At 43.4% G+C, this 21,563-nt stretch overlaps 1 protein-coding gene across 2 annotated transcripts in view; it reads left to right on the top strand.

Annotated features, from left to right (window-relative positions):
• Positions 1-21,563, top strand: part of LOC120517183 (ICOS ligand-like) — a 90,384-nt gene that overhangs the window by 2,580 nt on the left and 66,241 nt on the right. The window contains exons 2-5 of one of the 2 annotated variants that reach the window (XM_039739357.1): positions 3,134-3,222; positions 7,383-7,442; positions 9,028-9,366; positions 19,235-19,528. In XM_039739357.1, the coding sequence (XP_039595291.1) occupies positions 7,385-7,442; positions 9,028-9,366; positions 19,235-19,528 (691 nt within the window). In that variant the 5' untranslated portion in view covers positions 3,134-3,222; positions 7,383-7,384. Of the gene's footprint in view, positions 1-3,133; positions 3,223-7,379; positions 7,443-9,027; positions 9,367-19,234; positions 19,529-21,563 lie in introns of both variants that reach the window. The other variant, XM_039739354.1, reaches the window with a different exon arrangement.

Consider the following 21,563-nt stretch of genomic DNA (forward strand, 5'->3'; position numbering starts at 1 on the left):
AGTTATGGTGGAGCTGGAGTCAATGTCAGCAAGCATCCGGCACAAGGCAGGAACAAACCCTGGACATGGCGCTAGTCTATCGCAGAGTGAATACACACACACACACATACGCACACATTAGGGCCAATTTAGCTTTGCCAATCTACCTGCTGGTCTTCAGACTGTAAGAGGAAACCCATACAGACACGGGGAGAACATGCAGACTCAGTGCAGGGAGGACCCAGGATGCAAACCCAGGTCTCCTTAGTGTGAGGCAGTAGTGTCACCCCTCCTTCTACTTTGATACTTAAATACACTTTTAGCTCTTTAGAACATTAGAACAACCTGGATAAGAACAAGTCATTCAGCCCAAGAAAGCTTACCAGTCCTGTCCACTTATTTCTTCCAAAAAAACATCAAGTCGAGTTTTGAAATTCCTGAACGTCTTACTGTCTCCCACACTACTTGGTCGCTTATTCCAAGTGTCTATCGTTCTTTGTGAAAAGAAAAACTTCCTAAGGTTTGTGTGAAATTTACCCTTAACAAGTTTCCAACTGTGTCCCCGTGTTCTTGATGAGCTCATTTTAAAATACAAGTCTCGATCCACTGTACTAATTCCCTTCATAATTTTAAACACTTCATTCAGGTCACCTCTTCAACTCCTTTAGCTTAAACTGTAAAGGCTCGGCTCTTTTAATCTTTCCTCATAATTCATCCCCTGTAGCCCCCCGTAATCAGCCGAGTCGCTCTTCTCTGGACCTTTTCTAGTGCCGCTATGTCTTTATGGAGAACAAAACTGCACACAGGACTCCAGATGAGGCCTCACCAGTGTGTTATAATCTGACATTCTGTTAATGGCTTCTGAAGACTGTCACTCAACATCAGATGCTTTCTAATCTTCTACTTGAGTAGCTCTCTCCTGCACAAATTTAATTGTTCCAAAAGTATGGCGGTTGGATACTTGATGTGACACTGACCCACTACACTAAAAGCAAGGCACAGTGGGGTGCTGTAGACCAGTGCTTCCCAAGTTCAGTCCTGGTAGCCCCTGTGGCTACAGGTTTTTGTCCCAACGCACTTCTTCTTTTAATTGGACTATTACTTTATTTCCCAGTTTTTTGTGTTTTTCGTATCCATTCAGAAATTACAGACTGGTTGTTCTGTGTTTTTACTGAATGAAGCTGTATTGTATATGTGTTAGATGGGTAAGGATTCATTATTTTTCCAATTAAATATATTTTTTTTGTTTTTAACGTTCTGCTTATTTAGCCAATTATTTACTAACTAGCAATGCTACATGCCTTAGACAGGTCTAATTAATTAACTCCGTTTTTAGTGCACCATGCAATGCGCAAGTCTCAGTTGTATGCCATTTGGTGTCTTAGGGCTCGTTTATACTTCACGCTCAGAACGCGTATGCATCATGGCTGCCGCACATTCCCAGCTTTCATTTGATGCGTCCTCTGAGCACGTCCTCAGATTAACATGACGCGTGTCCGAGTTGCAGTCCCAGCAGAAAATTAGGGGGCGCAGTGTGATCAAGTTGGAATGTGACGTCAGAGTCTCTGTTTACTATCAACATGTGATAGCCTTGAGGATCCTACAGGATCGATGTGCGCACTTCGATGTTTGATGAAAGGCTCGATGTGGTGAAGCAAAATGCCGACATACAAATGCATTTGTGGTGCTTTTATATTCAAGTGTCGCTTATTCCCCATTGTAATGACACGACACATTTTAAAGGTCTAACATGCCATCTTCTGTGCCGTCTTTTTTTTTTTTTTGCATCTTCACAACAGCAACAGAATGTACAGCGCTGTGTTTGAGCCACAGAGAAAAAAATTAAAGATACAGCGAAAAGGAGTATTTTGTGATTAAAGTGGAATTTCATCTTTAATCTTGAAATGTCCACTTTGATCTGGTAGTTTACTTTATCATTAACTAGCAGGAGTACCAGGCGTTGCTCGGGAATCTATAAACGGTGAATTTCCCAAATGAAAGAAACAGAACATAGAAATAGAACAAAGAGTGTTCTGAGTGACATTTAATTGTAATAGCTAATATAAGTGGTCATTCCAGAGCCTCTGGATACACTATATTTTTTGTTTTGCCTTGTGGTGTGAAAATAAACAAATTCTGAGGATTGCCCACTCTAGAACATGCTACATGGAGTTGTCCGTGTGAAAAGCATGGATTTTCCAAATTGATGCCTTTAACTTGCAGTGATTGGCCTTGAGCCTTATTAATTGACATAGCCAAAGCCAAACAAACAGGAAATTGTAGCTGTTTGAAATCAAAGGGTAAATCATTCGGAATCAGCGGTATTCTTGACATGAAAACATCTTCACGTCTTGCGTAACGTTTCAGATACCCTTGAAATTGACTTTTTTGTGGAATTGGAAGTGGACTTTCTAATTCTACGTCTTTTTTTTCGGTGGCATGGGTATATTAGCGAAAAGCAGGACAATTATAATGTGTTACATGGTACGCACAGGGACCAAATGTGCAGCTAGATGGCACCACCGTTAACATCTGTTGCAACGTGCGGCCATCTTGTCGATGATAAGTACGGGGACGTGTGCCATATGTTGTGTCAGTGAAAAGGTGCCCTGCGATTCACCACGAACATTTTTCCCAACCAAACATACCCCATGACCTCCTCCTGGTCACAAAGGACCCCCAATGGCCAGTTTGGTGGCGATTGGACGCCCGGTGCAGATTTGTATGGCAGACAAACAAACATACATACTGACACGCACGAGCGCTTGGGGAGCACCTTAATGATTCATTTTGCATCGCGACAAGTCCCGCAGGGGGGCAAAGGCAGCGTACTAACGTCTCTCTCTTTGCTTCCTCAGAAAGACCGAGACAAAGGTAAGCAGTGGGGCGTAGTGATTAAGGCCGTGGGCTTCAAACCCCAAGGTTGTCGGTTCCAGTCCTGCTACTGTCAGGGTGTGACCACGAGCAGGTTACGTCACCTTCCTGTGCTCCAATTGGAAAAACAAAAGAAATGGAGCTGAGTACATCTGAAAAGGTGCAAGCCATCTTGGATCAAGGACGTCAGTCCAACAAGTCGATGTAGTGACGTCTACATGGGGATTGCATTTCTTGTTGCCAGTTCATGTTTTCTCATGTCTTCCTTTGTTTGTTACAGGATGCTATTTTGCTGCCACTTTGAGGACTTTTCATTACAGTTTTCATCCTGGTTGCTGTGGTAGGAGATTTCAACGCACTGAAACGGAGGTAAATCCTTACCAGTCTGGTCTGCCTTATCCTTTATGGGATGAAAACTTGTCATTTGGCAGAGGGTCTTCTGGATGGCAGCCCGAGCTGACATTGTTGTATCCTTGATTTTAATAACGAAAATCTGGAAGATGATGAGAAAGTGGAAAGGTTTTGTGAAGCTTGTTGCTATATGTGAATGAGTTATGCTCTGGACATTATGGGATAGGCTTTTTACCCTAGCAACCTTTTACTGGTCCCAAAATGGGTGGATGGACAGATGAAAACAAATCTTGTAGAGACGTTGTGAAAATGTGTAATTTCTACAAAGACATAAATTAGTTATCAGCACTGGGCCTTGGAGGGGCACGCTCAATGGGAGCCCCTGAAACCCATAAACCTGAGCTTTGTTTAAGACCGTGTGACCACACAGAAACATACACGTCATGGCAGCATCACCCTCTAAAACCTGCATTGTGGGGGATTCTGGAAATGTTGCGCAGCATTGCACGACCCACAGTTCTGTGCTCAGTCAGTTGATGGACGTTTGTTCTTGAGGTTTATTCTACACTCAAAGAGCAAAAGGAACACTGCACTAACACTGAGCAGGACCTCCTTTTGACTCAGTCATTCAAGCCTGGATTCCACATAGGCTGGTCCACGTTGTGATGATTGCATCTCACAGTTTTTGCAGATTTGTAAGTTGTGAAATTTCCATTTCCACATTTTGCTCTATTAGATGATTGGGGAGGCCACTGAAGAACACTGAACTCGTTGACATGTTCTGAATGAAGCTGATTTGAGATGACTTTTGTTTTGTGACTTTGTCCATTATCATACTGGAAGAAGCCATTAGAAGATAGTTAAATTGATGTCATGGAGAGAAAGGCAAGGACAGTGACAATACTCAAATAGGCCGTGACATTCAAGCTATGACTGAGTAGGCCAAGAAAGCCTGGACAGTTGACACGAGGCAGGTTGGGTGCATGGATTCATGCTGTTCTGACCCTACCATCTGTGTGCCTCAGCAGAAATCGAGATTCCTCAGACCTGGCAATGTTTTCTCAGACTTCACCTGTCGAGATTTGGTGAGTCTGTGCCCACTGCAGCCTCAGCTTTCTGTCCTTGGCTCAGTGATAGGTCTTCTGTAGTTACGCATAGCCCATCCGCCTCAAGGTGCATTCTGAGATGCTTTTCTGCTGACTACTACGGTTGTACAGAGGGGTTATCTGAGTTACCGTCACGTTTCTACCAGCTTGTTCCATTCTGGATTTTTTCCTCAAACCTCTCCCTTCAACAAGGCGTTTCTGTCCGCAGAACTGCCATTCACTGGATGTTCTTTGTGCTCCACACCATTCTGAGTAAACTCTTAACACTCTTGTGTTTGGAAATCCAGGGAGATCAGCCGTGACAAAAATACTCAAACCAGCTCATCTGGCATCACCCATTATGCCATAGTTGACATCACTGAGATCACATTCTGAAGTTTGGTGTGAACTTGAATTGAAGCTCCTGGCCTGTATCCATAGCATTTCATGTATTTAGCTGCTGCCACATGATTGGCTGATGAGAGAACTGCATGGAGGGGCAGGTGTTCAGGCGTTCCTAATAATCTGCCCACTGAGTGTATATTTCAAGCTTGGGTATCGTGAGTTCTTCAGTGCTGTAAACAGTTTAGTTATTGCCTGATGAGCACAATGTCTTAGTAATGAATCTTCTCTCCATCTCCTCACCCAACCATTCATTTTGTCGAGTAATCTGAAGTGCACCTTTGCCGTAGATTTTCATTTTCTTTGTTTCCTTCAAAAGCAGTGACAGGCACTACATGAGCGTGAATTAGAGAACACATTGTTGCCACATGTCTAATGGATCGGACATATTTTACGTCAAGTACTGTTGTATCGCTTGGTCATAAGCACTAAGTGTGTTAGACTTGATCAGATTTTACCGCTACACGTATTCTGAAACAATTTCACTCTCCTTTTCCACAGAGCAGGTGACGTCCAAGTGACGTTTGAGCTCCACAAATGTTTTAGAAAATATCCTACATTTGTAACATGGGTCCATGGAAAGAGTTTAGGTTTACAGCTCCATGATTATCAGTAAATCTTGAAAAACCAGGTCGCAATTTTGGCTCAGACATTATTAGCATTTACAGTGGGGAAAAAAGTATCAAACGCGTCAATGTTTTTCTTAGTAAATCTATTTCTAATGGGATTATTGACATGACATTTTCACCAGATGTCAGTAACAACCCAAGTTATCCTCACATACAAAGAAATCAAAACAAATCAGTCCATAAAATCAGTGATGGTGTAATAAAGTGGAATGACACAGGGAATAAGTATTGAACACGTGAAGAAAAGGAGGTGCAAAAAGCCAAGAAACGAGCTGAAATCAATCAGAATTTAGAAAGCAATCCTGATCAATCAGTGCAAATGAATATCAGCTGCTTTAGTCCTAATTGATGGCCTATAAAAAGGTTTCTCATTCCTAAGATGTCACACGAGAAGCATCTCATGATGGGTAAAAGTAAAGAGCTCTCCCAAGACCTTCACAAACATACTGAAGGCATTGGTCACAGCTGAATGTTCTGGTGAGCACCGTTGGGGCCGTAATCCAGAATTGGAAAGAACATCATTTCACCATAAACCGGCCACGACCTGGGGCTGCTTGCCAGATTTCTGTCAAAAGAATATTCAGAAGAGTTGTCCAAGAGCCAAGGACCACTCGCAGAGAGCTTCAGAAAGACCTGGAATTAGCAGGTACAGTAAGTAATGCACTCCACCGCCATGGCCTCCATGCATGCTCACTGCACAGGACTCCACTGCTGAAGAAGAAGCATGTTGAAGCTCATTTAAAACATTTGGACAAGCCAATGAAATAGTAGGAGACTAGAGTCTGGTCAGATGAGACCAAAACAGAACTCTCTGGATGTCGCTGCACACCCCATGTTTGAAGGAGAAATAGCACTGCACATCACCCCAAAAACATCACACCAACAGTGAAGTTTGGAGGTGAGAACATCACGGTGTTGAGCTGTTTGTCAGCATATGGTACTGACAGACTTCTTATGATTGAAGGGAGGATGAATGGAGAAATGTAGTGTGACATTCCTGATAAGAATCTGCTGTCATCTACCAGGATGCTGAAAATGAAATAAGGGGGGACATTTCAGCAAGACAAGAATCCCAAACAGACAGCCAAGGAAACTCTCAATGGGTTTCAGAGAATAAAGAACATCAAGCTGCTAGAATGGCCCAGTCAATCAGCCGACTTGAATCCAATTGAAAATCAATGGAAAGAACTGAAGATCAATAGAAGAGACCCCCGGAATCATCAAGATTAGAAGACATTTTGTGAGGAAGAAGTCACACCTGAGCAATGCATGCGACTCATTTCTCCATTAAGGAGACGTCTTGAAGCTGTCATTACCGACAAAGGCTTTTCTATGAAGTATGAAATACATTTCGGTAAGCGCATACAGTACTTATTCTCTGTATCATTCCACTTTATTACACATAATTTATGGACTTGTTTGTTTCAATTTCTTTGTATGTGTGAATTACTTGGGATGTTACCAACATCTGGTGAAAATTTCATGCCAATAGCCCATTAGAAATATATTTACTGAGAAAAACATTAACGCGTTCAGTGCTTATGTTCCCCACTGTATTTTACGTCATGTACTGTTGTATCACTTGGTCATAAGCAATAAGTGAGTTAGACTTGATCAGATTTTACCGCTACAGGCATTCTCAAGCAATTTCACTCTCCTTTTCCATAAAGCAAGAGTTCACAATCATCTAAAATGACTGTACGCGAGTGACGTTTGAGCTCCACAAATGTTTTATAAAATATCGTACATTTGTAACATGGGTCCATGGGAGGAGTTTAGGTTTACAGCTCCATGATTATCAGTAAATCTTGAAAAACCAGGTCGCAGTTTTGGCTCAGACATTAGCATTTAGAGGTAAGTGCAGAAGTGTATTAAAGGTCATTAAATTGATAAATAGGAACACACAGGAACAGACAGACACCGGAGACAACGGTCACCCTGTACTCTCCCCTCCTCCTCCTCCTCTGCACATGCTCACTCTTTTCAGTTGTCCTCATTTGTATTTCTCTTCTCTAAAATACTTTCAGGTCACTTATTCTTAGTTTTTATTTGATTTTAGAAGAAATGGCCCACATGTGGAGGAATCTCTGTCTTATTCTACTGTCACTAGCTGATGCCTATGGTGAGAACTGAATGAGATTTAATTAAGATATTCTGTATCTGTCATGGTGGGTGTTGCATTCAAGCATTTTTGGCCAATGTCTCATCACATGACTTCTAGTCGAAAGAGATGTCAGACTTGTCGACTGAAGTGGCAGATCTTGTCAATGCCGCATGTCAATTTACATGACTAGAAATCGCAGGACTAGACAAATGCTACTGCATGATGATTTTCTAGTACAGTTTCACATTTTCAAACTATCGCAAGCTCGCCTCTTCTTGTGACACTCAATAATGTGCAGCCTCACCAGATTGGTTCCTGTGGGTACTGGTTTACAGGCATGACGAGGGCAGCCACAATCTCCAGCCTTTATTTCCATTTTTATAATCTGTTGCGGAATGTAAAGAATGAGACGTCTACCGAATGACCCGCGTTCCTTAATCCTTGTCACTGCATTATAGGCATTGTACTTCCAGAATGAGGACTCATTGGTTGCCACCTCTTGATGTTCAGCTTTTAGAGTCTTTATGGCACATGATGACTTAATTTTAAGAATGATTAATCAGTTTAGCCAGCAGCACTTTGATGAGGAGGTAGTGGTCATCTCTACTGTCACTAGGATCTGTGCTTGGTGTGGAGTTTCAGAGTTTAAGTATGTTTAAGAACGTTATAATAATTTGATGGGCTGGAATGAGACAGCTGGCCAGTGGGCAAGATCTTCTCTAGGGCAGGAATACCACCAGCATAGCAAATGGTAGAATTAGGGTCTAAAATCAGCCTTTAGGGTGAAGGAGGAGTGACACTGGCAGCAGAACAGGACCTGCATTTGTCATTGTGGAAGCACTGGTGTCACTAAAGTGAGGCTGTGTGTGTTCTGAGTGACCAAATGTATGAGTGGGTCAGAGGGAGCCTGAAGGGCTCAGGAGGCCAGAGGGCAGGCAGAGCACCAGATGCCAGGGTTGGCCAAACCTCTACTAAGAAAGACATGGAGGCCAAGAAGGGGAATGATGGAGGTGGAAATATCTTCTAGAAGGAACACTACCTCCGAAGAGAAAAATAATACAGACTGGCCATGAAACACGAGAGACCAAGAATATGAGTGAATGTAAGGCTGAGCTCAAAGTAATGTAGGTATGGCGCTTAAAGCTACCTGACTTGCAGAGGACAGAAGACCACAGAGTTGAGAGGAGAGTGGGACAAAAAGCTCAACTGGTGTGAGGTAAAGAGGAGATAGCCGGAGGATTGAAGAGGAGGACTTCAAGGAAACGGGCACATCATCCCACTTTAATAGAAAGGAGTTCAGATCTTTAAAAGCAGGCCGAAATTTTGTTTTAAGGTGCACCACATTTTAGTTTACGGTACTGTCTTGGTGTATTTCGGTGCCCCCTATAATGTCCACTGAGAAAGCCTCTCCTGAATGACCATTTCCGGCCTTTTCTGAACCACTGCCATTAGGAGTCAAACTTACTTTTATGTATTTTTAGTGTTTTGGTGATGTTTGATTCTCATATGTTTGCCCATGAATGTTGTTAGGTAAATCCATGTAAATCTAAAACATTCCAGCTTCCTTCTCTTGATTTGTTGTTATCTGCTTTTCAAATTTCAGCTAAAGACTGCCTGCCTGCCATTATTGGAGAGACAGTTGAGATCCCCTGCTCTCTGCACACTACAGAGTCCTTAAAGACAGAGGACATCTCACTCGAATGGGAAACATCTAAAGGTGACATCGTTCACGCATTCGTCAAAGGAGAGGATCATCTGTCAAATCAGGACCCCCAGTTCCGAGGCCGAACGCAGCTCTTCAGATCTGAACTGTCACGTGGTAACTTCTCACTGAGCCTGTCGAACGTCTCAGCAGCTGACGTAGTCTGGTATGACTGCCGTTTTAGTAGAAGTGAGGAGGAGAGCAGCACATTTCTGTGTCATCAGTGCCTTCAGATTGCAGGTGAGGAAACCAAAACTCTTATGTCCTACAATCATCCTGATCTGTAATGGAGGTTCTTCTTATCTACCTTTAAGTTATATAAATAATAAATGGCTCATGTAATGGTTGTCCATGGGAGAGGCAGACCAGTGTCTGTCTGTCTGCTTGTTTTCTGTTTGGAAGGAGGAGTCACCGGTAACTTAGGGTTTGCACCGCCGTGTTTGTCTTTATTTTGTACATCAGGCTGGTTTGGAGTCAGCCTCTTTGCAAGTAGTTAAACATGAGTAGCACCGTCATACACACAGGTGGGCCTGTCTATGTGTGGCATGAGGCTAGCTGTCCTCCCTCTATTGTCCCTTTTTGTTATCACGTAGCCCCTTTCAAAATGCCACTAGGCTATTCGATTCAGCTTCACAACGCCATATTTCTCCAGACTCCCACAGTCTTCCTTGTCAAGTGATTATTAGCCTCCATCTGAAATGCACTTCTCTTTATGACCCCACTACGTGTATAACAGTGAAGTGTCCAGTTTATTTTCAAATAAATTCATAAATAAGAAAAAGATTTGATAAATACCCCATCATAGGAACGTTAAACGTATCTCTCTCTATATAAAATCTAACGTCTGTCTGTCTGTTTTTCAGGAGAGAACTACTTAACGGATTTAGATCAGGTTTTGTTCTATAATTTGCTTGAACATTCCGGATGATTTTGCGACTTCTCTCATTGCGCTAAGAATCATTGCAACCAGAAACTTTATTAATAAAAATGGAAATAATAATACTGAAAAAACATCAAAAAGGAGTCAAAAAGGTATCCTGAAAGGCAATCCTCAGCAAACAAAGTCCCAAAACAAAAAAAAGGAAATTAGAATCTTTGGAACCATTGCAGAAGTCATAAAAAAGTGCAAATACAAAGAAATAGAGAATCAAAACAAGGATCCACCAAATCACCAGTAACATTCAATAAACAGCAAGGGTCTGCACTACCCGGAATGGGTATGCAGCCCCCAAATGGAGACTGACAGGTAGCCCCGCCTCCTGGGAACCACCCACAAAATGCAAGGGACAGGGCAGAAAACTGATGAACACATGGAAACCAAACAATTAACAAAAGTGACAAACATATCTAAAGAATAAACATAAATAACAATATTACCAGTAACTATCAAAGAATTAAAAGTGAACGAAAAAAGACATAAAAAAGGAAATAAACGTAATTTGGGGGGCTTACACATAAAAATACTGGATTAAGGTATGAAAGCAAATATTTCTGCTGGTCCTCTTGTCTTTGCCGGCTGACCTGTCTGTCATCTCCACGACCTCTCCATTAATGTCTCTGCTTTCATGCGTCAAGAATGTGTTGTTTCTGTGTTTGATTGGAGTCCCTGAATCCTTGATGAGTTAGAGCCACGAATGCTACTTGTTAGTGTACTGCGGCTTCATGACTAGATGTTTAATCCCTCATTGATAAATTGGAGAGCTTGTTTAAATAATTGAATCAATGAAATGGCGTGTAAGCACCTTGAGCATGAGAAAGGCACTGTATAAATAAAATGTATCAGATGTATTAAAAAATGTATTAGATTGGGCAGAACGTCTGTTTTTTGTGCTGTTCCTACTATTGGTCTCCTTTTTGAAAGTTTCCAAGGTTTCCATGTTAAGCTCATTTAAATGTAATACACAAGCAAACTTTCATGAAAATCTACTGTTTTGGAGTAACGCTTGATTTTTGTGGCGTTCACCCTCCCCATTAGGACTCCCCAGTGAAATTCTTCAGACTCCATGAAGCCGGTATTTTAAATTGCATGAACAGTAATAATGGAAACACAAAATGATGTTTAATTAGACATAACCATTTTTGATTGATCCACAATTCTTTAACTGAAGTCTTCTCCTCCGCTTGTCATTCATTCCATTGAATCAGCGACATGGAGTGTCATCTTCACTGTGAGTAGGGCTAAGGCTACCCAAGATGACAACTTCACTATCGTCAGCTGAACTATTTTGGTACGATAATGCAGCCATGGGCGGCACAGTGGTGCAGTGGTAGCGCTGCTGCCTCGCAGTTAGGAGACCAGGGTTCACTACCTGGGTCCTCCTTGCATGGAGTTTGCATGTTCTCCTCCGGGAGCTCCAGTTTCCTCCCACAGTCATTGGCGATTCTAAATTGTGCTTGGTGTGTGTGGGTGTGCCCTGTGGTGGGCTGGCGCCCTGCCTGGGGTTTGTTTCCTGCCTTGCACCCTGTGTTAGCTGGGATTGGCTCCAGCAGACCCCTGTAGTTAGGATATAGCGGGATGGATAATGCAGCCATTATTTAAAAAGCCAAATTTCTCCCGGGGGACAATTAAAGTCCTATCTGTTACAATGTTTCCATTGAAAGGCCTTAAAGTCGAGATTGTAATATGTATCAAAGGAAATATCTGATCAGCGGTGGGCCGGCACCCTGCCCAGGATTGGTTCCTGCCTTGTGCCCTGTGTTGGCTGTGATTGGCTCCAGCAGACCCCCGTGACGATATGTTTGGATTCAGCAGGTTGGAAAATGGATGGATGGCTGGAAATATCTGATGAAGTGGTGATGCATTTATTTTCACCCCATTGTAGCTGCTGATCCCATTTACATTTTTTGAAATGTCACATGACCTACACTGTATGCTAAGCTGGACCAATGGCAAGCTACATATGCGCAAAATTTCATAAAATTACTTGAGCCATTTTTATATAATTGGCCAAGAAACAAACAGATAAACAAACAGACTGGAGGTTGAATCGAGGTCCAGAGTAAGGAAAAGGGATAAATAACTTCAAACAAAGCCAAAAACAAATTAAAAGACAGGTAGAAGGTATTGCAGTTTTAATTATAAAGACTCATTTTGTTAAATTAGTGCTATTTGTATTTAATTTGTTTACTTATACCACTAGCTGTGCTACCTTTGAAAGACAGGATGAAATCTAAATAATCACCGTAGACGTCGGCGTTAACATTTGCAGCACATCATCTGTTTCAATGTATTTTGTAATGCATGTCATAATAAAGTGTGTCGCATTTCTCATCCCAAAAGATGGCACATCATAAACATTAGCAGTGTGTTCCTAAACCAAATGGCGTATAACAGAGACACAGCATCCGGACAGACACACAGATGCACAAATACACAGACAGTGGGAGAGAATAATTTGGAGGTGACAACAGTGTTTCCTCTAGGGGGCGCTAGCACCCTGGTTAGAATAAATTCTTTTTAATTGGGGCGTCTTAAGTAACCCGAGACTATATAGATATAATATTAAAAGGCGATACCCCTCCCATAGTGATACGGCAGTAAGAAATCACATAAGAGAAAATAACTTCCATCCATCCATCCATCCTCTTCCGCTTATCCGAGGTCGGGTCGCGGGGGCAGCAGCTTAAGCAGAGAGGCCCAGACTTCCCTCTCCCCGGCCACTTCTTCCAGCTCTTCCGGGAGAATCTCAAGGCGTTCCCATGCCAGCTGAGAGACATAGTCCTTCCAGCGTGTCCTGGGTCTTCCCTGGGGCCTCCTCCCGGTTGGTCGTGCCCAGAACACCTCACCAGGGAGGCGTCCAGGAGGCATCCTGATCAGATGCCCGAGCCACCTCATCTGACTCCTCTCGATGAGGAGGAGCAGCGGCTCTACTCTGAGCCCCTCCCGGATGACTGAGCTTCTCACCCTATCTTTAAAGGAAAGCCCAGACACCCTGCGGAGGAAACTCATTTCAGCCGCTTGTATTCGCGATCTCATTCTTTCGGTCACTACCCATAGCTCATGACCATAGGTGAGGGTAGGGCGTAGATCGACTGGTAAATTGAGAGCTTTGCCTTACGGCTCAGCTCCTTTTTCACCACGACAGACCGATGCAGAGCCCGCGTCACTGTGGATGCCGCACTGATCCGCCTGTCGATCTCACGCTCCATTCTTCCCTCACTCGTGAACAAGACCCGAGATACTTGAACTCCTCCACTTGGGGCAGGATCTCTCCCCCAACCCTGAGAGGGCACTCCACCCTTTTCCGGCTGAGGACCATGGTCTCGGATTTGGAGGTGCTGATTCTCATCCCAGCCACTTCACACTCAGCTGCGAACCGATCCAGAGAGAGCTGAAGATCACGGCCTGATGAAGCAAACAGGACAACATCATCTGCAAAAAGCAGTGACCCAATCCTGAGTCCACCAAACCGAACCCTTCAACACCCTGGCTGCGCCTAGAAATTCTGTCCATAAAAGTTATGAACAGAATCGATGACAAAGGGCAGCCCTGGTGGAGTTCAACTCTCACTGGAAACGGGCTCGACTTACTGCCGGAAATGCGGACCAAGCTCTGACACCGGTTGTACAGAGACCGAACAGCCCTTATCAGGGGGTCTGGTACCCCATACTCCCGGAGCACCCCCCACAGGATTCCCAGAGGGACACGGTCGAATGCCTTTTCCAAGTCCACAAAACACATGTAGACTGGTTGGACAAACTCCCATCCACCCTCCAGGACTCTGCTAAGGGTGTAGAGCTGGTCTACTGTTCCGCAATCAGGATGAAAAGCACACTGTTCCTCCTGAATCCGAGGTTCGACTATCCGACGGACCCTCCTCTCCAGAACCCCCGAATAGACTTTTCCAGGGAGGCTGAGGAGTGTGATCCCTCTGTAGTTGGAACACACCCTCCGGTCCCCCTTTTTAAAGAGGGGGACCACCACCCCGGTCTGCCAATCCAGAGGCACTGTTCCCGATGTCCATGCGATGTTGCAGAGACGTGTCAACCAAGACAGTCCTACAACATCCAGAGCCTTAAGGAACTCCGGGCGTATCTCATCCACCCCCGAATCTCCTCGAAGCCGTTCAAAAGTCGTTCTCCATGGCCTCTCCAAACTCCTCCCACGCCCGAGTTTTTGCCTCAGCAACAACCGAAGCCGCATTCTGCTTGGCCTGCCGGTACCTATCAGCTGCCTCCAGAGACCCACAGGACAAAAAGGTCCTATAGGACTCCTTCTTCAGCTTGACGGCATCCCTCACCGGTGTCCACCAACGGGTTCGGGGATTGCCGCCTCAACAATAGAGGTACGGAACATGGCCCATTCGGACTCAATGTCCCCCACCTCCCTCGGGACGTGGTTGAAGTTCTGCCGGAGGTGGGAGTTGAAGCTACTTCTGACAGGGGACTCTGCCAGCCGTTCCCAGCAGACCCTCACAACACGTTTGGGCCTACCAGGTCTGACCGGCATCATCCCCAAAAATCGAAGCCAACTCACCACCAGGTGGTGATCAGTTGACAGCTCCGCCCCTCTCTTCACCCGAGTGTCCAAGACATATGGCCGACGACACGACCACAAAGTCGATCATCGACCTGAGGCCTAGGGTGTCCTGGTGCCAAGTGCACATATGAACACCCTTATGCTTGAACATGGTGTTCGTTATGGACAATCCATGACGAGCACAGAACTCCAATAACAAAACACCGCTCGGGTTCAGATCGGGGGGGCCATTCCTCCCAATCACGCCCTTCCAGGTCTCGTTGTCATTGCCCACGTGAGCATTTAAGTCTCCCAGTAGAACGAGGGAGTCCCCAGAAGGTATGCCCTCTAGCACCCCCTCCAGAGACTCCAAAAAAGGTGGATACTCCAAACTGCTGTTCGGCGTATACGCACAAACAACAGTCAGGACCCTTCCCCCACCGAAGGCGGAGGGAGGCCACCCTCTCGTCCACCGGGGTAAACCCCAATGCACAGGCTCCGAGTCGGGGGGCAATAAGTATGCCCATACCTGCTCAGCGCCTCTCACTTGGGGAAACTCCAGAAAATAACTTGGCTTTCTTTAATGACGATTTACACGGCATAACAGATGAGGAAGCCAATGACAAGACTATCACCGAAGTGGGAGCCTAATGTATGCAGTCTGACATTTTTGTCGCTGCACTGGAAGGATTTTCAGGATCAGATGACATTATTTCCCATAAGTCCGTCGGCTTCAAAGGTGTGCCAGGCAATGTTCCAGGGCTTTATACTCTTCCTCCATTTGCAGGCCCTCACTTAGGTGAATCATGCCATTCCAAACAAGGCAAAGAGAGGACTCAATTTCAATGCTGAGTTTAACACACAGAAATAGTGCGTGTTGCCCATTTGTCTCTGTCTATCTTATCCTATGCTTGGCCTAGCAGTTCTAAATGCTGAGCCCCTTTGTACTAACATTAATTAATATGCAAAGTAGCAAATCGTGCTTGTGAAGATTTTGTAAGAATAAAAGCATTAATAAAATGATGATGATTGGAGAGAAGAACATCACACGTTAGAGTAAGAAAGGAGATTATTTTAATAAGCAGTGACTTGTGAGAGGACTCAACATTAGAATAAGGGATGTTATTATAGTCAGTTACAACAACAGGAACAGTTACAGTACAAAGTGTGACACGAAGAGGATAGCAGAACACATTGGATAAGAAGGGAAATGCAGGGCACACAAACAGTAAGTCAGTATGTGTGAAGCGTGGCCGTCAGATAATGGAATATACCGACGTCTAGAAGAATTGTCAGAAAACATAATTTGTTGTATAAATATTATTGTGAGCGAAAATATTCCCGTGTGTAACCCACAAGTATCTGTACGCTTAACCTGGGTTTCAATGTAACTCTGGAAAATGTTGTGTACAACTGGCCATGGGTAAAAACGGGGCCTGGCAAATAAACTCTGACGTCATTAAATGTTTGTCGTTGGGACTTGGAGATAGTCATACAATATGCTAAACGAACGGGGAGTTGCCTGCACTGTAATATAAAGGGAATATCTTGTTTTGAGTTGTCAATGTTATGGAATCCCTGGAGTTTTTCTGTCGTAATGTTTCTTGTTGTCTGGCAGTTTGCCGCTGCTCTTCAGAAAGGTTGTGTGTGTATTTAATTTTTCATTCACTGTCCAGGTGCAAGACTTGCTGCCGCTGATCTTCGGCTAATGTCGCTCTGTGATTTGTCATATGTTGTCTTTGCTGTACTAAGGCATCTCGCTGGTGCTGGTTGGTCTGGCATGATGTCGATGTTTCTGTTTCTGTGAGTTGGTGTTAGTATGTAGGCCGGCGAGAGCGTTTCTGTTGGTCACAGGTAGGCTGTATGTGTGTTTTCATTTTATCATGAGGCTTATGTTGAAGTGAAGGAGATGTAAAATGGTGTTGTCATGATGCAGTTTCAGTCAGTAACAAAGTATGCAGTGAATAAACAGTCCAATACCACAGTCGATAATTAGGCACATTGAAGAAATGAAGACTAAAACTCTGCCAGAAACACAGATTCTTGATTTGAAGACTTGAAGATAAGCCTAAGACTAAAACTCTGCCAGGAACATGGATTCCTCGCTATTGTGGAGGCATATAGTAGTTGTTTATATTGTGCAAATAATATAAGGATTTCTACCACAACAGGCAGTTGTCCATTTATTTAGGTGGTTAAGCTGATTTCTGTCCATCCAGCAGTTACACTCCATTGGACATTCAGAGTAAACATTTGCAGTATCTTTGTTATGTGCCATTTGATATGGGATTCATAAAAGCAGCACTAATATTTGTCTGGCGCCATCTGTTGGGTAGCAGAGATATAGCAACCAGATGGGCACGCAAATATACAGACACTTGTCCTTTTATCAAGGTGCATTATTTATTAAGAACGTTATTTAATTGTAGCCTTTATCATGACCTTTACACGAAAGGCTAGAAGCACAAGAAAATTCTTTCTTTCTTTCTTTCTTTCTTTCTTTCTTTCTTTCTTTCTTTCTTTCTTTCTTTCTTTCTTTCTTTCAACACTGCCCTCATCATGAGACATCCAGATATCAGTCTCCAGTTTGAGACAGATCCATCCAGCATTGGAGTTCACACAGTGCTTTACTAATATTGTTATCACACTGGTAAGCTGCCTCCTTGTGTTTTCTTTTCAAATAAACTGACACAAACTGAACAGAATTATGAGGTGGGATATCAAGAACTGTTGGTAACAAAATATTTTTTTTAGGAATACAAGAACTGTTTAGTGGGGGCTGAACATCCCATCATATGAATTGAAGGCAACAAAATGATAAAAGCTTTGCCAAATTCATTAGGCATTATCTGTTCACCACTTCAACCTTGTGATTTCTTATTTAGATAGATAGATAGATAGATAGATAGATAGATAGATAGATAGATAGATAGATAGATAGATAGATAGATAGATAGATAGATACTTTATTAATCCCAAGGGGAAATTCATATAATGCAGCAGCAGTATATTGATACAAAAAAACAATATTAAATTAAAGAGTAATAAAAATGCATGTAAAAACAGACAATAACTTTGTATAATGTTAACGTTTACCCCCCGAGTCACATAGTGTGGGGTCTCCTCAGTCTGTCAGTGGAGCAGGATGGTGACAGCAGTCTGTCCCTGAAGCTGCTCCTCTGTCTGGAGATGATCCTGTTCAGTGGATGCAGTGGATTCTCCATGATTGACAGCAGTTTGCTCAGCGCCTGTCGCTCTGCCATGGATGTCAAACTGTCCAATTTTATTCCTACAATAGAGCCTGCCTTCCTCACTAGTTTGTCGAGGCGTGAGGCGTGTTTCATCTTTATGCTGCCACCCCAGCACACCACCGCGTAGAAGAGGGCACTCGTCACAACCGTCTGGTAGAACATCTGCAGCATCTTATTGCAGATGTTGAAGGACGCCAGCCTTCTAAGGAAGTATAGTCGGCTCTGACCTTTCTTACACAGAACATCAGTATTGGCAGACCAGTCCAATTTATCATCCAGCTGCACTCCCAAGTATTTATAGGTTTGCACCCTCTTCACACAGTCACCTCTGATGATCACGGGGTCCAAAAAAAGCAGCTTTTATAAGACTTTTTAAAATAGAGGCTAAAAGCGTTGAATTAGAACTAATCATTCTACACAGCAAATTCCTTATGCAGATTTAGGTGACCCAATGGAATTATTTACCAAAGTCCAGTCCCTGACCTGGAGCTCTGTGCTCAGTTTTGGTCTCCCGGCTGATTCTGGGACAGAGAGCTCTGAGCTACGAGGAGGGACTGAAGGAAGTTTAACCCTCATTTGAGATATTTTCAGAAATTGTGTGATGTGCACAGGTGAGCTGGTCACGTGTCAGCTCGTTTTGTGTCTCCTTATTACTTGGCTGCTGATTAAGGAATAAAAGACAACAAGTCAACTTAATTTAAACGAAGGCAAAAGAAGTTAATTAGCAGCAAAAACTGGTTCACTAATTACTAACATGGTTAGAATGAAAACCAGCAGCCACTGCGGCCCTCCAGAACTGGAGTTCGACACCCGCGGTTTAAGCAAATGGTGATTACAAAGTAACTTAACAAACTTATGAAGGGTCTTAGTTCAGTGGACCCCAGATGTCATTTTAAAATGTTTGAAGAAGACACAGATGGAAACTTTTTAAGAGGGAATTTTGAACAGACATTGGGACATTTTTCTTTAGACACAAAACAACAAAGACATGGACTGATTGACCAGTTAGTGTGGTGAATATTAGGACATTGAAAACTTGACTAGAGAATTTTGTCCAAAAGTTAGATAGACGTTGTAAGTGTTAAGAACATTTACTTAACATTTTATTATGTCATATGTTTAACTGTTCAATGAATTGCTTACTTGTCTGCCCCCTTTTAAGAAAATAAAAATGAAATGTTCTCATGTCAGGTATAACATACACAAATCCAGTGAAAGTATTTGAAGTCAATTGGTAAAGCGTCATTGTGAAGGATTGTGGGGTGTCTGTGAGCCAAACTGAGGCCTCTCCAGGCCGGTTTCCCAGTCCATTGTACGTATTGAGGCTTAAACTGGGGCTGTGGAGTGTTGAAGCAGCAGCAGCAGGTTTAGTCCATTTAATGTGTTTCTGTCTTTCCAGAGAGTTATTCTGTCCCAGTAGTTTATGGACAATCAGCACCGATGTTGAAGAATAAAGAAGCCTATTTCACATGCGTGTCTACTGGGGGATTTCCTGCTCCCAAGGTCCAGTGGTCTGTGAATAAACAGCCAGTTCAGGACTCAAGACGAGTAGACACAAGACTGAGCCGAGACAGCAGGGGTCTGTACAGTGTCACCAGCGTCCTGACTGTGAATGTGACAGGAGACATGTTTGTGTCCTGCACTATTGAGAATGAGAGGCTGACAGAGAAGAGGACATCGGCTGAAAATGAATGTAAGTAAAGAAACAGCGGGCCACAAGTCTAGAAAGTCATATGGGAAAGATAATCTGGTGAGCCCCACACAGGCCCACCATCTTTCCTTTTCTATTGTGTGGAGCTTCAACTACCGTCACTGGCAGCAGACATCTAGGAGTACAAAAGGCAGCTGTTCTTCTAGACTCAGTGTATTTAACATAACAAATGCTCTTTTATAAATTGATAATACAATCAAACATGTACCACATTTTCCTGAAACAAAATTACTAACAACAACATTCATTATCAAAACGATTAAGTTTGACATGCACAATAACTTCCAAGGTGGAGCAAACAAAAAATTCCACAATAAGCAATGACAAAAGCCATTCCCGGCTCCACTGTAAAATCACGCAGTGCTCACTGTGCACCATGTGCGGGGCTGAGTGCGGTGAGGCGAGTTGGAGTGCCAGCTGGGAAACCCATTTAATTCAAACAAAAAAGATCAAAACGCAAAACACTGATGTCTCTGTGACCGCAGCAGTTGTCAGCTTGATGTCTTTAAACTGCTCTGGTGACATTCTTAGGGACTTTATATCGAGCGTGGTCAGGTCTAAATAGGACGCCACCTTCCAGGAATGTCCCCCTTTTGTAACAGATGACACAAAAGGGGTGGAGCTTCTTTGGCTCTGTTTTCCCTAAAGGGGCGGTTCCTCAAAGCTGTGAGGGAAAAATAAAACAAGACTGTTAGTGACGGCGCCCCCTCTTGTCCAGGGGTGAGCACGGAAGGCGATCCTCTGACACGGATACGTTTATGAAAAATCACATGCAGCTTTGATAGAATGAGAGCACTTTAACGGCCACTGATGTCCATTTTTTTATGGTGTTGTTTGGATAATATGAGTAATACAAATACCATTTAACAGAAAAGAGAATTTATATAGGTTTGTTTTTAAAACTAAAAGCTTAATTGTTTGTAGAATAAAGAACAAACATTTTTTCTTTAAGCACTTCATCTATTGAAGGTGAGAGTTTATTCTTCTAAGGCAGGGCTTCTCAAACTCGGTCCTGGGGGCCCACAGTGGCTACAGGGTTTTGTTTCGACCCGATTCATAATCAGTGACAACAACGGATGACGCTCATCTCATTTAATCAGCTGGTATATATTTTTCTCTTCTCTTATTCTACATTAAAAAAACTTTATAAAACATTTAGAATTATTTCTATTTTTGCTAGAGATTGAAATGCTTAACTCACTTTTGATGCTTTCATTCTGTTTTGCTCTTTCTCTGTGCAGTTTGCTCCCTTCATCGTGTCTTAATAATGACAATTAAAAATGAGCAGAGCAGACACCACGACAAACGGCACTGAACCATGAAAGGTTGTAACTACTTTAGCATTAGAGCCACTAATTAGAAAATAATGGATTCACTAAACAATTAGAACACCCGGAAAAACAGCTTGAATATCAAGATGAATATACTGTTACAAACAAGAAAAAATACATTAATTCCATATAACTGCTTAGTACATAGTGTGGCAGGCAGCTGGCATCCATGTCCAGCCAGGACACCCCTGCACACTATATTCAGGGGGAGCAGCCTGGACACTGCAATACCTCCCCCTGGACACTTGATGGCTGTCCCCCGGGGTGGAACTGTGCCTTGGTTTCCCACACGGCCTCCTGGGAATTGGAGTTGTGTGAAGCCCTGTTGGGTTCCACAGGCACCGCCAGGGGGTGCTGTGTTTGGGCAGCATATGTATAACACCCGGAAGTGCAGCCGGAACTCGGTGATCAAGCACCTGGAGCACTTCTGGGTGAACTATAAAAGGAGCCAGCGAACACCACTCAGGGACCAGAGTCGGGTAGAGGAGGACAAGGCTGATTGGGAGGAGTGGTGGTGCCAGAGAGGTGTGCTTATTTGGACTGTGCTGTGCCTGTGGGGATTACGGGCAAGACGTGCCCAACAAGTGAAGAAAGTAAAGTCTTTATTGTGTTTTACATGTACCTCAGTGCGAGAATGTGTCGGGCGCAATATAGCACCTTTTATCACTATATATATATATATATAT

The sequence above is a fragment of the Polypterus senegalus genome, chromosome 1 (assembly GCF_016835505.1).
Source record: "Polypterus senegalus isolate Bchr_013 chromosome 1, ASM1683550v1, whole genome shotgun sequence".
Classification (NCBI taxonomy): Eukaryota; Metazoa; Chordata; class Cladistia; order Polypteriformes; family Polypteridae; genus Polypterus; species Polypterus senegalus.